General features: G+C 54.5%; 1 protein-coding gene across 3 annotated transcripts in view; it reads left to right on the top strand.

Annotated features, from left to right (window-relative positions):
- The window catches only part of LMO1 (LIM domain only 1), a 45,956-nt gene extending 33,307 nt beyond the window's left edge, over window positions 1-12,649 (top strand). For all 3 annotated transcript variants that reach the window (XM_039470942.2, XM_039470941.2, XM_074401060.1), the window contains 3 exons: window positions 6,492-6,705; window positions 9,883-10,008; window positions 12,223-12,649. In XM_039470942.2, the coding sequence (XP_039326876.1) occupies window positions 6,492-6,705; window positions 9,883-10,008; window positions 12,223-12,328 (446 nt within the window). In that variant the 3' untranslated portion in view covers window positions 12,329-12,649. The remainder of the gene's footprint in view (window positions 1-6,491; window positions 6,706-9,882; window positions 10,009-12,222) is intronic.
- The last annotated feature ends 4,510 nt before the right edge of the window (window positions 12,650-17,159 follow it).

Below are 17,159 nucleotides of genomic sequence, written 5' to 3'. Positions count from 1 at the left end.
GAGGTTGAGGCTGCAGTGAACTGTGGCCACAGTACTACACTCTAGCATGCGAGACAGAGGAAGGCCCTGTCTCAAAATACACACACACACACACACACACACACATATATATATATATATATATATATATATCAAGGCTACACCTGCCTCCAGGGCTCTCCCCAGAGCAGCCAGAGGGTCCTGCCCTGGAGCTGTCACCCTCTGAGCTGCCACAGCAGCTGTTTCCCACGTGGCTGGTCACTGGAACAGCCTGTCTGACAGATGAGGTGGCTTCCTTCTATATACACTTTCAATGACCACTAGACTGGCCTTTGGGAGGGGCTGGACTATGGCCAGTGCCAGGGTGACTTTAATCATGGTAGAACCATCAAATCAGTTGGTTGCTCCTCAAAGTAAGTGTGTCTCACTATTTCAGGAACCCAAGGTGGAGCTGTGACTGGGGTCATCCTGTCCCTGTGTGGAGGAGGTGACACTAATCAGAGCTAACTTTTTACTGTGTTCTTAGGCCTGAGTGCATCACATAGGTTAACTCCATTCTTCCTCATCATAACTGAAATGAGTGCTGTTTTCATACCCATTTTACAAAAAAAAAAAAAAAACCAAAGTGTTAACTAAGGTCATGCAGTCCAAAAGCATCAGACAAACACACGTTGAGAGAGATTCCATGAAATGACTGGCCTGTACTCTTCAAAAATGCCATCACCTTGAAACACAAGGAAGGGTTTAGGAATTCTTCCAGGTGTAAGTGGACTAAACTCGACAACTGAATGCGATGCATGGCCCAGGATTTTTCCATAAATGATATTTTTGAAGGAATGGTAAAATCCGAATGAGGTCCATAGATTCGATGATAATAATGTCAATGACAATTTTCTAGTTTTGATTTTCATACTGTGGTTATATAAGAGAATGTCCTTGTTTTCAGCAAAGCATCTGCAAATCAAAAGTATTTGGAGGTCTAGAGGCTTCCTGTTTGAAACCAACTCTCGAATGATTTAGGAAAATAATTATAGGGAAGTAGGTAGGTAATAGGTAGGTAGAAAGATGCAGGATAAATCAAATGTGGTAAAATGGTATGTGTAATGAATCTGGGTGAAGGGCTTACAGGAATTTTTTTCTACTATTTCTGCAAGTGTTCTGAAAGTTTGAAATTATGTCAAGAGACAAAAAGTTAAAAGAAAAAGATTAGGGCTGGGCGTGGTGGCTCACACCTGTAATCCCAGCCCTTTGGGAGGCCAAGGCAGGCAGATCATGAGGTCAAGAGATAGAGACCATCCTGGCCAACATGGTGAAACCCCGTTTCTACTAAAAATACAAAAATTAGCCAGGTGTGATGGTGCGTGCCTGTAGTCCCAGCTACTTGGGAGGCTGAGGCAGAAGGATCACTTGAACCCGGGAGGCAGAGGTTGCAGTGAGCTGAGACTGTGCCACTGCGCTCCAGCCTGGCAACAGAGCAAGATTCCATCTCAGGAAAAAAAAAGAAAAAGAAAAAGATTAGGAGAACTACCTAATGTAGATGATGTGGGGATGGAGGCAGCAAACCACCATGGCGTGTGTATACCTATCTAACAATCCTGCACAATCTGCACATGTACCCTAGAATTTAAAGTATAATAAAAAGAAAAAGCAAGTGTCCGAGCAGGGATGGGATCCTGGGGTGAGTGCTAATACTACGATCAGCTCCTGTTCACTGTGCCCTGGGCCTGATGCGCCTAACCTCATTCTATCCTTAGCACACTCTGAGTGGAAAGAGACCACTGTGGCCCCCAGTACATACCCCCAGTACACACATTAAAGCCGGAAGGTGGGGGCTTTAATCTAGGCCCTCAGCGCCATGGAGCAGTTCCCAGACTTGAAACTAGGCCCTGTGATTTCAAGGTCTGAACTCTTAGCCTCAGCCCTGCTCTTGACTCTGACCTTTTGGGGAGAGTAGGGATGGGCAGGACAAAGGCGTTTCTTCCTGGGGCAGTAGCAGAGTGAAGGCCCCAGACAGAAGCAAACAAGATCCGTTTGTGGGAGGGAGAGGAGCCGTGTTCCAGGATCCTGTGGAGAGCAGGGCCAGCGGTGCCCAGCAGGACACACTGGCGTGTGGCAGGGGCCACAGATGCCCAGTGGAGTTGCCAGGGGTGGCCACAGTAGCTTCCAGCAGGGGATCCACAGGGCAGAGCTTGGAGTGACCTGGAGCTGGGTAAGGTCGACATTCTGGGGTGGAAGACTGGCTTTGGAGGAACTCACTGGGGTAGGTGTCCCCCAGGCTGCCATCCAAGCCGGAGTAGGAGCCTGTGGGCTTGGCAGTTTGGGGAAGTCCACATGCTGGAGCTGAGGGGCAGCTGGGCTGGGACAGGTGGGCAAGAGTCACTGGGGACTTAGGTCTGGCCCAGTGGACTACTCTGGGGTCTATGTGAAGACCAGGGCGTTTCTCCTCCCAGCGGGACGGAGAGAGTGGGAGGGGCGGGATGACCTCTAGTCACCTGGACTGTCTGGCTCTTCCCCAGATTAAAGAGCTGAGGGTGAGTGTCTGGCAGCCAGATGAGTCAGACTGGGAGGCTTCTCTCTGAGCCTGGCTGCCTCCTTCCTCCAGCAGCCCTGCCTCCTGCTAGAGGTAGGAGTTGGAGTTCGGCCTGTCTCCTCTCGAATGTCGTTCCCCCCACATCCTGAGACTTAGGGGTGACCCTGAGTTGAGTGGGCTGGTTTATTCTGCTGGGCACAGCACATGCATCTGAGTGTGTGCCCAGGCGTGCGCGACGGTGCAAACATCAGCCATTGTAAAATATCAGTGTTTTCATGGGTGAGTAGTAATTACTGGGTAATGCTTTAAAACCTTTCCTGAAGGAGCGCAAAGCGGTTTTTTTCTAAAGTCGGGAGTACATTAAAAGGATTACCATGTAGATTTGATTTTTAGATAACACTAAAATGGATCCCAAATGGACTTCAGCAAAGGGATGCTATCTCCTTAATGGAAAGTGCATGGCCCGAGGCTCAGGTCCCAGAGCCAGGCTGGGGAAGGAGGGAGGGAAGAGGTGTCCACAGGGGGCAGGCTGGCAGACTGGCTGGGGGGCTAGGTGGGAACCATGGGAGGCAGGGCAGGAGGAAGGGCCCAGACCCTGTGGGGAGCTTATCCCTCCATCTGGGGAGCAGACTGCAGAGCCCCTCCTGAAAGCCCTTCCCCCTTTCCAGGAGTGTTTTAAGTCTCCGTGGCCAGCCGGTGAGAGCAGACACAGCATGGGTGTCCCATGAGGAAGGGTGTTTCCACTGTTTTGTTTGACCCCCAGACCTCCTGTGAGAAGCAAGGGATTGCTTCAATGTTTCTTATGGGCAGATGAAGGAACTTAGGCCCAGAGAGACTAGGGGGTTATGCTCTGGACTGCAAACCTACAGTCTGGTCCCAGCCCCATCCCACGGGGCCGCCATGACTCAGGATTCCCCCAGGACACCAGCCTTTCTCACTGGGAGGTCTGTAGACCCAGGGGTCTCTAGACGCTCTGGGGCCTCCTCCACCAGGCTGACCCTGGTGTTCCACGTCTCAGTGGACCTGGGACACTTTGGCACTTTGGCGGAAGCCGTGTGGCCTTTTTTTTTTTTTTTTTTTTTTTTTTTGAGATGGAGTTTTGCTCTTGTTGCCCAGACTGGAATGCAATGGCGCTATCTCAGCTCACCGCGAGCTCCGCCTCCCGGGTTCAAGCGATTCTCCTGCCTCAGCCTCCCTAGGAGTAGCCGGGATTATAGGCATGTGCCACCACACCCGGCTAATTTTTTGTATTTTTAGTAGAGATGGGGTTTCTCCATGTCGTTCAGGCTGGTCTCGAACTCCTGACCTCGTGATCCACCTGCCTCGACCTCCCAAAGTGCTGGGATTATAAGCCTGAGCCACTGCACCCAGGCTGCTTGTGTGGCTTCTTTAAGAGTTCTCCAGAGCCCAGCAATCAGTTCAGCAACCCAGAAGAGGGGTGTCCAGGACTTAAGGTAACCTGCCTGTGCAGGGCCAGCCTGGGCACGGGCAGCAGGGAGGGGCCTGAGGCAGCTGGCAGCTTCGCCCCTCATGGCTCTGCAGGGTCCTCTAGATGCCCCATCTCTCTAGTGGAGAGACTGTGGGCTAGCGCTGTAGTTCACAGCCCCGTGGGAGCCAGGAAAACATACTGGGGGCCCAGCTTGGAAAACCGGCTTGTCCAAGAGCCAGGGTAGATGGAAGAGAGGGTGGGGCAGGTGCTTCAAGTGCTGGGGTCTCTCATGGTCTCCCTTCACTGTGGGCTATAATTTAGAGAGCTAGGGTATCTCAAGTACGGATGCTCCAGCCATTCACCCACCTTCTGGTAACAGCCCAAGTGTAGCGCATTGGGAGCAGCTCAGGGCCACTGGGAAGGGAGCCAGGCCTGCGGCGAGCCTGACTGAGCACAGGAGCATCAGCCTGCTAGGGGCTGGATCAGCGGCCTGGTCCGGCATTTTCCAAGTTGGTTTTTGAATGTGTATCTCTGCTGGCGGCACGATCCCTGCACAGGGCCTAGGGATGAGGTCCTGCCCTTGGAGCCCTACCCTGGCCCTACCCTGGCCCAGGTCCTACCCTGGGAGCCCCCTCATTTCCCCATCAGCTGTTTTAACCCCTCCCCCATTTCCCCACACCTCCCTGTAGGCCGGGACTTGTTTAGCTCTTGGGGGTACCTGCTCCCCAGCTGCCCTCCCTGGGCTCTCTCAGAGCTCTGTGCTGGGCTGGGCCCTGCCGGAGGAGACACAGGAAGCCCAAGAACAGTCATCCTGTGCCCCATCCCACTCTCAGACCAGTTAACCTTTACAGCTGCTTTAAGGAAATTAGGCGGCAAACTTCCCAGCTAACAGGCCCTGCGGGGACTGGACGGAGGAGGAGGAGGGGGCCCACTGGCCCTGCGCCCTGCAGCCTGTGGGTGGGTGCCTGCTCCCCAGCCTCACTTGTCCAGGAGAAGATTGAGGAGGCAGCTGGGCTGAGAGCGAGCACAGGAGACGGGAAGGAGCCCTGGGGCCGCTGTAACTATCTGAGCCTCAGTTTCCCCATCTGTAGAATGAGAGCATTTGACTGGGAGAACTCTGAGGGCTCTTCTGACCTTACATCTGTGGATTCTGATACCAAGGCGTCTTGTGGTTGGCTCTCCCCGGATGCCCCAGGAGGAGGGAAGCAAAAGGAAGAGAAGCGGCCCAGCTGCTCAGACTGTAGGCTGGGGGCAGTGAGGAAGGCGGGGATTGGGAGGGACACCAGGGGATGGGAGGAAGGCCAGAGCCCTGGAGAGAGCGGGGGTCCTTTGGAGAGGATGGGGCCAGTGGGAGGACAGCCTCCGGGGGAGTGTTGGAAAGCCAGAGGGGCTGGCCTAGAGCCCACTCCCCCATCCAGCTGCACCTGAGTCAGGGACAGAGCGTGCACACCCTCCTTGTCTTCACAAGGGTCCTCAGGCAACTCCCACAGGCTCCCGCCCTGCAAAGTCACAGAGCAGGGCTTCCAAGGCTCTCCGCACCTCCCTCCAAGCCTCACGGGGCCACATGGATGTCCAGGCTACTGTACATCTGTCCCCATCTTCTCAACTGTCACTGTGGTCCCAGGAGGCGGGACTGGGAGCCTCTGTCGCTTCGTGCCCACACCTGTACATTGTGTATGCGCGTGAGGGGCATGTGTGAGCACACGTGCTTGCCTGCGAGATGGGAGCCTCTGCCCCGTGGTAAACCTCGTGCTGGGCTCCTGCCCTTTGTGCTTGGGGCTTGCGTGTATGTTGAGAAGCCGGTATGGGCCCTGGGAGGGGCTGATGCCTGAGAGATCCTAATCCTGGTGGAATGAGGAAGGATCCAGAGGCTCAGAGCCTGCCCTCCCCCAAGCCAGAACAGGTGAGGTGTGACACCGGCTGAAGCGCCCCCAAGGGGAGCCCTGGCCAGGCCCCGCCAGCTGCCTCCTCTTACCTGCCAGGACCCCCAGAGCCGCTGTCCCTTCCTGGGAGTGTTCCAGGGGCATCTCACTTCCTTTGTGATGCCACCACAGTTCTACACGGTTAGAACAAGAGGCTGTAGCCTATCAGTTTGAGAAAGACAAGTTGCCAAAAAAATCTGGAGATTCTAGTGGACCTCACAGGCCTGAGGAGACCACATTTCTTAGGCTCATTGCTGGAAGAGCTGATGTGATGGTGGCCTTGCAAGGCGAGGCTTCGGGCTTACTCCGGATCAGACCGCACAGGGGATAGAGGCCTGGGCAGGGAGGAACAGCTCAGGGAGGCCAGGCCTGGGGTCTTTGTGTGCCTTGGAGCAGAGCAGCCTCCGGAGGGACCTTCACAGGGCCAGGGGAACAGGCTGTGCCATGCAGCCCAAAGGGCAGGACCCAGAACCAGGGGAGGAGGTTACTGGGGAGAAAGTAAGGGCTCCTGGGAGCCCCAAACCTAGAGGAGGCAGCAGCAAGCAGTGAGCTCCCCATTCTTGGGGGATATTGCTTGAGGCCCAGAGCTACAGGGCCCATCCGGCATTGCTGTCTGTCTGTCCATCTGCAGGTGTACCGATGCTCTCCGTCCAACCCAAAGGGAAGCAGAAGGGCTGCGCGGGCTGTAACCGCAAGATCAAGGACCGCTACCTGCTGAAGGCGTTGGACAAGTACTGGCACGAAGACTGCCTCAAGTGTGCCTGCTGCGACTGCCGCCTGGGCGAGGTGGGCTCCACCCTCTACACCAAGGCCAACCTCATTCTGTGCCGACGTGACTACCTGAGGTGGGCCACCCCCCGAGCCCTCGTCCTGCTCAGAAAGCCCCTATCCTCAGCCCCAGTGTGACTGTGCCTCATTCTTGAATGTCCCGCCCCTGCGCTGCTCGCCCCAGCTGTCTGAGAAGTCGCCTGAGGGCAGGCCACGTCTCTGCATCCTTGGACTCAGTGCTCAACACAGGTCTGGGCAGGCATTTGTAACCCTGGGCCCCTGAGTTAAGCTTCCTGAGGCCCAGCCTGCCTCTGCCTCTGCCTTGGCCAGGTGCTTTTGACCCACCTGTTTTGAAATCTGGGAGGGGATACCTCAGAGGGGCTTTGAGAAGCACGTTGTAAGCTCTGACTTAACTGGGCCCCTCCTCCCTGATGGAGTCTCCTTCTGACCCATCTCCCAGTGCCCAACCTTCCTTTCCAGGTGGTCCTTGGGAGCAGGCATCCATCTGCCCAGAGCTCCTGGCAGATGGCCATATCCTAGGAGCAAGGCCACTGCTGCTGGGGCTTGGAGACCTGGGTTGGAGCTGGCTCTGAGCCTTTGGCTCCTAACCTTCTCCCGGCCTCAGTTGACTACTCCCCACCCCCATGAAGGGTGAAAGAACGAGACTTCCCTGCCTTGCATTCCTCTGAGCTCTCACTCACCCTCCCCACAACCTGGATCCTATTCCCTGGGGCCGCCTCCCCCAATTAACCCTCCCTGAGGCCATTTATGACATCAGCAAGGCTGGAAGGAGGCCACAAAGCAGGGCCTTGGCTGAGACCCAGCACCTGCATTTGGCTCTGTCGCAGGCTGCTGGATGGTGGCTGGGCTTGTGGGGGGCTTGTGGCTGGGCTTGCGGGCCCATTGCGTTAATTAACAGGTCGGGGCAAGGGCTTCATGAGGCTCTCTCTGCCCATGTCTGGTCATGTTGTGAAAGGGAGGTTATCAATGGAAGCTCCTCCACTTCCTCAAGGATCCTTTGACTGACCTGCCTGCACCTTCTCTTTAACACCCGCATTTAAAAGTGATGCAGTAAAACAGGATCTGTGACTTGGTGCTCCTGGCCAGGGCTGGAGGGGAGAGGCTGAAGCCAGGAGCAGGGGTTAAGGAAGAATGTTCAGGCTAGGCGTGGTGGCTCATGCCTATAATTCCAGCACTTTGGGAGGCCGAGGCAGGCGATTCACTTGAGCTCAGGGGTTTGAGACCAACCCTGGGCAACATGGTGAAACCCCATTTCTACAAAAAAAAAAAAAAAAAAAAAAGCCAGGTGTAATAGCTGCACACCTATAATCCCAGCTACTCAGGAGGCTGAGGTGGGAGGATTGCTTGAGCCCAGGAGTTTGAGTCTGCAGTGAGCTGTGATCGTGCCACTGCACTCCAGTTTGGGTGACAGAGTGAGACCCTGTCTCAGAAAAAAAGAAAAGAAAAGAATGTTCCTGGGAATTCACCCCTTGAGGGCCTAGAAGGGGCCTCCATGTCTGGAGGTTTAGGGCATCACCTGGGAACAACCCTTTCAGGGTAGGACGACGTGACAGACCATTGAATGGTTCCACAGGACTTGGAGGGGGAGGTCCACAGTTCAGGAGGCACTTGGCAGGAAAACGCACCCACAAGCATCCAGGGCCCTAGCAGCTACTAGGGACAGAAGGTAATTTTTTTTGCTCTGGCAGAGGCAAGGAATGACTGTAGGGCCAGTGAGGCCCCTGGGCTGGGATAGGAGCGTGGCTTCCTTGAGCTGCTCAGCCCTGGCGAATGACTGTCCAGAGCCTGCGCCCTCTGCAGCCCTATTCATTGGGCTGATGGCAAGAAAAGTCCCTCTTGGCAGGCAGATGCTGTGGCCCAGCCTTTGTCTGCCTTAATCTGAGCCACCAGGCAGCTCAAGCTGATAAATAATGGAGCCAAGTTCATCTGCAGGCGCCTGAGCTTGAGCTGGATCCTTCAGGGATTAGAAGGGCCTCCCCCAACTTCTCAGCCTCCTTGCCTCACTCGGGGCTTGCTCCATCCCTGTGCAGGAAAGCAGCAAGGAGGAGCTGGGGTGGCTCAGACCATTGGGATATCCAGCCAAGTGTTAGCCTGCATGGGGACAGAGTAAACTCCCTGTCCCTAGAGCTTTAGAGCCAGCAGCTAAGAGGAGGGATGCCTGCCTCAGGCATTGGTGCCAGATGTCCTTGGAGCTTCCTTTGGACATCAGTTCTGTTTTACAGCATCTTTGAATACAATCATCCGTCCCTATTTTACAGCAGGATAAACTGAGGTTCAGAGAAAGGAAAAAAGGGACTTAGGCAAGTGACACGGTGAGTTTGTCATGGAAAAAGGATCTAATGAAACACTTTAACTCTGGCAGGGCACAGTGGCTCACACTTGTAGTCCCAGCACTTTGGGAGGTCGAGGCAAGAGGATCACTTGAGGCCAGGAGTTCGAGAACAGCCTGGCCAACAGAGTGAGACCCCCATCTCTATTTTAAAAAAAATAAAATAAAAAACACTGTGATGTTAACGGTAAGAAAAACATCACACAGTGGTTTAGAGCACACCTTCTGGAGCAAGGCCTTGTGCAAGCTGTTCTCTCTGTGACTCGTTTTTTAAACCTTTAAAGTGGGGAATAATAATAGTATCACCTCCTAGGTTTGTTGTGAGGATTAAGAGTTAATCTTTGTAAAGATCTTAGAACAGTGGCTGACACATAGTGAGCACTACCTAGGTGGTTGCTTAGTGAGCTGTGACTGAGAATGTACAAGGGGTTTCACAAGCACCCCATGAAAGGTGTGTTTCGGACTTTGACAGATGAGGTAAATGAGGCTCCGAGAGACTCACCGACTTGCCTGAGGACACACAGCCCAAGATCCACTGTCTGTCCGTGAAATTTAGGCCTGTGTGGGTCTGGAGCCCTTGTTCAAAGCCCAGCCTAGGATTCTCTTGGTGACTCTAGGGCTTGAGGACCCTTGTGGGAGCCTGGGAGGGGGCCTTGGGATGGGCAGTGACAGCCAGCTCCTGACCACCTACACACCCTCCCTGGAGGGGGATATGCCTATTTCTTGGAAGCCAGCTCTCCAGGCAGAATATAGATGCTGCCCTCGGTGCTCTTACCTCCTTTCATGAGCCCACCTGCCAAGCCCACAAGCTGGAGGATGGGAAGGACCCTGGAGGCAACCCCTTTCCCCTGCCCACCCAGTTCCCCAGAATGCTGCTGAGACCTCTGTGCCCTTCCCTCGGCAGGCTCTTTGGCACCACAGGGAACTGTGCTGCTTGCAGCAAGCTGATCCCAGCCTTCGAGATGGTGATGCGGGCCCGGGACAATGTGTATCACCTCGACTGCTTCGCCTGCCAGCTCTGCAACCAGAGGTCAGTGCTGGACTGGCAGACCCAACACACTCCTGATACGCCAGCCTGAGGCCTGCTGGGATGGGCCAGGGGCACGGTGGGGATGTGCATGCAAAGGCAGCTTGCGTGTGTGTATGTGGCGCTGTGTGCAGGTTAGGAGCGTGCATGTGCTTTATGTGTTTTTGGGGTTTTTTTGTTTTTTTTTGTTTTTGAGACGGAGTTTCACTCTTGTTACCCAGGCTGGAGTGCAATGGCGCGATCTCGGCTCACTGCAACCTCCGCCTCCTGGGTTCAAGCAATTCTGCCTCAGCCTCCTGAGTAGCTGGGATTACAGGCACGCGCCACCATGCCCAGCTAATTTTTTGTATTTTTAGTAGAGACGGGGTTTCACCATGTTGACCAGGATGGTCTCAATCTCTTGACCTCGTGATCCGCCTGCCTCAGCCTCCCAAAGTGCTGGGATTACAGGCTTAAGCCACCATGCCCGGCCCTGCTTTATGTGTTTTATGTGTGTGTAAGCACGGTAGCCAAACATGTGCACTCAAATACTGGATGTGCACATCTGTGTGGCACATTTTCGTGTGAATGTAATGGAGGTGTGCCTGAGTTTACTGCGTACGCATAGTGAGCGTGCATGTGCATGCATGTGTATTTATAAATGTTACGTGCACACGTGCATGATGGAATTAATAGGCAGTTGTACACATGCTTTAAATGTCTGTGATATGCAGATGTACATGTGTTTTTAAATGTCTGGAGGTGTGTGTGTATTTGTGCAATGTGTGTGCATGATGAGGTGAGTATACATGTGTATACATGTTTCATTTTATTTTTTGAGATCGTCTCACTCTGTCGCCCAGGCTGGAGTGCAGTGGCATGATTTCAGAATCTCAGCCTATGGCAGCCTCCACTACCTGGGTTCAAGTGATTTTCCTGCCTCAGCTTCCTGAGTAGCTTGGACAACAGGCACGTGCCACCACACCCAGCTAATGTTTTTTTTTTGCATTTTTAGTAGAGATGGGGTTTCACCATGTTGTTCAGGCTAGTCTCAAACTCCTGACCTCAGGTGATCTGCTCATCTCAGCCTCCCAAAGGGCTGGGATTCCAGATGTGAGCCACTGCCGCTGGCTTGTATACATGTTTTAAATGTGCATGTGCATGGGATAATGTATCCTCATGCCCCTTTATCCAGTGTGTAGTATGTGTATATGTGTGCATGTATGTTCCAGTGGGAAGGGGTTCCCAAATCTGGAGGGCAAAGTCCCCTCAGGGAGTGGCCACTCTCTCCTGACCCCACCCTTGCGATTCTGGTTCCAGCCCAGCCTCTTTTCTGATCTGTTGGCCCCAACTCTGTGCCCTAGCCCTGTGGGAGGCCCTGGGAGGCCTAGCACCAGAAGGCAGGTGCTTTTCTCAGGAGCCCTCAGGTCAGGTAGGAAGTGAGGTTCAGAGGGACCTACAGGGAACGCTGGTCTGACTGGGGGCCCTGGCCGGACCTGCCGCTAGGAGGGCTCCGTGAACTTACGGCGCCACCTGGTGGTTGGACTGGGATCCGCTGGAACTAGGCCAGCGACCTTGGGGTCTCACTAAAGGCTTCACCCACCCTGGGGACATCTTTGGGGAAAGGACTGGAATCTTCCAGTCCTTGGGGAGGACTAGGAGACCAAAGAAGGGCCTTCCTTGGGTAGGAGAGGAGATAGTGGAACAGGGTCACTTCCTAGAAGGATGCTCAGGTAACCACCGATTTTGTTGAGAGGAAGAATGTCCTGTACTGAGCCATCGTCTTAAACTGGGGAGAGGGACAGAGGGATGGGAAAGCAAGCATCCTATCCCTCCCTCCTTGCCCATCTCCGCCCTTCTCCATCTCTCTTCCCTCTTGCTCTTTTTCTGTCTATCTTTCCCTTTCTCCCTCTCTGGGACTGGGGTAGGCTGTTCCTGTACCTCTCCACCAACCCCCAACCCCACACTCACCTCCACAGGAGACCAGGCTCAACCATCTGTCTGTCCTATTACCCCACGCTGCAGGGCCTGGCCAACGGTGGCACTGGCCCAGGGGAATCGCCCAGATGTGCTATAGGGACTTTTATCTGCCCCCTCTGGAAGGTTCAAGGAACAAACTCCCCCACCACCTCCCACATAGCCCACCTCCTGGGCCATGCTGGCTTCTGTCTGCAGCCCCCTCTTACCCACTGGGACCCTCCAACCCCATGGCTTCTCTCTCTTGCTTCGATTTTCCAGATTTTGTGTGGGAGACAAATTCTTCCTGAAGAACAACATGATCTTGTGTCAGATGGACTATGAGGAGGGGCAGCTCAATGGCACCTTTGAATCTCAAGTTCAGTAACGCCTGGCGCCTGGCCTCCAGGCCCGTCTGTCCGTCAGCCCATCTGCCCACCCGCCCACCTGCGTGGCCGGCCGGCCAGGTACTCTACCAGTGCAGGCTGGCCAGCCGCTCTCCTGCTGCGTTACAACTTCTCCGTCCTTAATGGGAGGGATGGCCCTTCCTCCTCCACCGCCGCCCGTCTGTGTGTGACCCCTCCTGGGGCCAGGCTGGGCCTGTACAGTCTGTCTTCTGTATATAAATGGGAACATTTATTTTATGAGAAATGTAATGCGATTTTATTACTGGCGTGGATTAAACTTATGAATGTTTCCGGGGAGGTTACTCTGCGTTGTTCATGTGACTGACACAGACCTGGAGCCTCCTCCGCTCTGCCTCTCAAGGGCAGGGCACAGAGCAGGGTGGGGCCTCCAGCATACGCTGTTGCTGGGCAGGGGAGCAACAGGTTGGCTTTAGGGGAAGAAGCTGGGAGGAAGGGGACAACTCAGAGCTTCCAGCCCCAGCCAGAGGTGAGACCTGGGGTGTCGTCCCTCTTGGAGAGCACATACCCTGGCCCTGAGTAGGTCCCCAAGAAGAGAGGCAAGATGAGGCCTTCCATATCCTGTGTTCCATCCCCTCTGTTGAGACCCCAGACTGACTACACAGATGGGGACCCAGCTCTGGCCTTTTCCCCAGGAGGACCGCAAATCTTGTGTCCCCTGCCACGGGAGCACCATGCTGAAACCTCTTTCCTTTCAGGGTGACAGACAGCAACCTGTTGTCTCTGCCCAGCAGCTGGGGCCCAGCTTTCTGCTCTTCTGAGCAGGCAAGAAAAGTCCTGTTTCCTTTCAACTCAGCCCATAGAGTCTGGAGGCAACCGTTTATTCAGTCAGCAAACTGCAGCAGACACCGCGCCTCAATCCCATGCTGCAAGCAGGGGTGACCTGCAGCAAATCACATGTGAGGATGGATCATAGATCAGACACTGTTCCTGCCCTTGGGGAGCTTGCTGTGGGGGTGGAAAGCAGAAGCCAGGTTGCGGGGAAAGCCAGGAAAACAAAGCACGTCGTGGTGAGGACAGAATGCTGTGCGGAGACCTGGAACAGGCCAGTTCCCTCTGGGGGACACAAGGCCACTTGTGATGACTTAAGAGAGTCGGAGATGGACAAGTGAGTGGACATATGGTCAGACAGAGACATGGGCTGCAGGCAGGAAGGACGGACACACAAGTAGACAAGTGTGCAGGCAGAGACGGGCGGGCGAGGCAGAGGCGGGCAGGCCCCATCACTCAGCTGCAGCCAGAAGACAGCCAGAGCTGCAGCGGACAGGCAGACCCCCGGGCGTTTTCCACCTCCCCAGCTAAGTTAGATTTACTCCAGGCAGCAGGGATGCTGTCTTGGTGGTGGCTGCAGCCACCGTGCCAAGCACAAAGCCTGGAACTGTAAAGGCACCATCTCACTGGGCAATACAAAAAAAAGAGAGGCTGCTTGAGTCCCCAGCCTGGACAGAAAAAGTCGCATGGATAGGCTCCCCCACCACCAGACCACTCACTCCTCCTTCCGGCTGCATTTTCACCGTAGCCACAGCCCAGCCAGGCTACTGCCTCAAGCCCTGCCTGCTCCTGAGCAGGGAACGGGCGGGGCTGGGCTGGATCCCCACCTCACCCTCCCCAGGCCTGCTTCTGCACTTGAAAGTGGAGGGATGGCTGGGCCCTCCTGGGTGCTTGCAGGAGGCTTCCTCTCCAAGTTGTGTCTTTGTGGTCATTAGCCCAGTTTGTGAAAAGGGATTGCTAGGGCCAAGTATTGTGGGGCAGGAGTTCTCAACTGTATGTGCGAGAAGAGAGGCGACAGCCAGTGGATCTGGCCACAGCGGGTGTTTGTGGGAGACAGGGTCTGAGGTGAACTGGGAGCTGTCCGTACGTGAGCACATGGGATTGTGGAGGAGCTTGAGTGAGGAGAGACACAGCGGGCTAGAGTTGATAAGGAGGAGTTTTCTTGCTCAACATGAAAAAGCAAATAATTTTCCTGCACTGTAGCAGAGCCCCCAGTGCTAGACTCCCTGGGCCCTTCCGTCTAGATTGGCTGTGCCCAACCCAAGGGCCCCAACTTTTAACTTCAGGGTTTGCTGCAGATAAAGTTATAACACAAGTTAATTACATGGTTATCAAGAGATAACGGAGCCACTCGAATGCAGTTTCTGGGCAATTACAATTGTTTCCAACAGAGTTACCATATTGCAGCCATGAAATAACATGTCATTTTGCAGTAATTATGTAATTAACTTGTCTCACCACTCTAGGTTGCACAACAATTAATTCACTCACAATAAGATAGAGTCAAACTCAGGCAGGCGGGGTTTGCAAGCCCCCAAGAACACAGCTGGCCTTCCAAGAAGACCCCAGCCCCACCCCGCTCACCCCAGACCTTGTCAAGGGGCTTCCCCAGCTCAACATGGCATGGAATTTGCCAAGTTCGGTATCATGGACCCAAGTGTTGCTCTCTCAACATCCCCATCTGGGAAATGGGGATGATCTGATTCCCAGGTCAGCCACAGGCCCCAGATCTACACTGTGAAGTGCTGTGCTTACATGAGCTACAGTCAGCATCGTGGATATGGATATGAGATCCTGAGTAGGAGACCCTCACCAGCAAGTCCAGTGTCAGTCCACAGATACCCCCAAGAGGCCACATGGGCCTCATCTCAGTAAGTGTGAGATAGGAGGGTAGCGGGGCAGCTCACTCTGTAACAGAGAGACTGGGGTGGGGCAGGAATGGCTACCAAGGTCTGGGGACTATGCACCTGGAAAAGACTCGCAACACCCAGAGGTGACACAGGAGAAGCCTGAATTGCTCCCCAGTCGCTGCATAGGAGAAAGTTGGTTAAATGTAGGGCATGAATTGTCTGGGCGTGGCTCTCCTTGGAGGCTGCAGCCCACGACAGATGATTGGTGCGGGGAGAGAGAGCTGAGTGTGGACTGTTAGAAGCTGCGGCAGCTTGCACCTCAGCCTGGGGCTTGTGGGCGGTGGGGAATGTGAGCCAGCATTGAACATAGTGTGCACAAATCTCCCCTCTCCCAGCCAGATCTTGGGACCTCATCCCCTCTCCCTGCCTTTCTTGGTGGTCTGGGGTCACAGATACCTTAATAGGGGAGCCTGGGGCCCATGAAATATGGCACCTGCTTATGTTCCCGCTCCTTGGCTTGAAGCTGGACTGCACAGCCCGTGTTTGGAAAGAAGTCTGATTCCAATCTTAACACTGCTGCAGAGCCCATCATAAAATCTCCTGTGAATCCTGTCTCCTCCTGGGCCTGCTCCCAGAACATCATAAGACATGTGAGGCCACAGGCAGGATCCACATGACATTCCTGCCTGGGAGATCTCATCTCTACAAGGAGGCAATTGCTCTTTCCCTTAAAGCTGTCAGAGACCATTCATGGCCAGGATTTTTATTCTAGGGCAGCGTCCTTCTCCTTCATGAGAGTTGATGGGAAGTCTCCTGAGCACCAGGGTCCCCCCAAACACCTGTTTCTCCCTCTCTTCAGATGACCAGGCTCCACAACACTCAAGACTTCCAGTGGGTGCTGCCTGGACCCCTTCTCTCTAAGTTCATGTGCTCTGAGCCCAGGACAAACAGCCAGGTCCTCGGACTGTCCCCCTAGCGCTGGGTTTTTCAGAGGTTATTGCCTTTGCCAAGAAAGTCTGGGCCCCTCAGAGCCCGTTGGCTGCCTGTATCACCTGGGCTGGGGTCTGTGCTTCCGTGGTCCTCAGGCCTTCTCCAGGACACCACATTCCAGAGAGGAGCTGGTTCAGGGGCTCATGCCTGGGGCTTTCCTTGCAGACTCTTACTGCCTGGATCTGCTCTGGGAGCACAGTGAAGCCTGTTGGGGTGGGGGTGAGGTGGGGGGGGCAGCTCTGGGGTTTCCTGAAGTTCCAGCAAGTCCAGTTTTGTCTTCCAGAGCTCAAAGGTGTATGGAAACTGAGGCAGTTCCAGGGCCACATTTGTTGTTCTCATGGGTCTGCCTGCTGCACTTGGGGAATTGAAGGGCTCTCCTGACACGGGGCCAGAGGGCTCATTACCCAGGCTCCCTTTCTTTGGCTACCATTCTAATTCTTGAGCCCCTGGCCCATCGGTACTGGGTGGGATCAGGGATCAGAGACAGAGCACTGAGGCAGAGAGGGATAGAGGAAGAGATGAGAATGAATAGGGTGTGGTGTGGTGGAGGGAGAGAAAGAGAGATGGTAATAGAGGGGGAAGATGGAAAGAATTGAGGCAGAGGGCAGGAGAGGAGAGAGGGAGGGAGGGAATGGGAAAGCATCCCAGAAGAAGCGTCTATCTTCAAGGAAGGCGTGGGGTGAGGGCACTGCAGTGGAAAGGGCAGCATGGCATGATGGTCACGTGCACAGGCCCAGGAGCCAGATGACGTGAGTTCAGATCCTAGCTCCACCGCTTGACAGCTGCACGGCCTGGGGCAGCCTACTTAGCTTTCATCTTGCAGATAAGGACTTTCCTCATCTTTTTTTTTTTTTTTCTTTTTTGAGACAGAGCCTTGCTCTGTCGCGAGGCTGGAGTGCAGTGGCACGACCTCGGCTCACTGCAACCTCCGCCTCCCAGGTTGAAGCTATTTTCCTGCCTCAGCCTCCCGAGTAGCCGGGATTACAGGCGTGCACCACCACACCCAGCTAATTTTTGTATTTTTAGTAGAGACAGGGTTTTACCATGTTGGTCAGGATGGTCTCGATCTCTTGACCTTGTGATCCTTCCGCCTCAGCCTCCCAAAGTGCTGGGATTACAGGCATGAGCCACCGCGCCGGGCCGACTTTCCTCATCTTTAAAGGGGGCTGATGATAGTGCCTGC

The sequence above is a fragment of the Saimiri boliviensis genome, chromosome 6, assembly GCF_048565385.1.
Source record: "Saimiri boliviensis isolate mSaiBol1 chromosome 6, mSaiBol1.pri, whole genome shotgun sequence".
NCBI classification, from domain to species: Eukaryota; Metazoa; Chordata; class Mammalia; order Primates; family Cebidae; genus Saimiri; species Saimiri boliviensis.
Note: the sequence above shows the minus strand (reverse complement) of the source record. Positions and strands in the feature narration are given on the sequence as shown.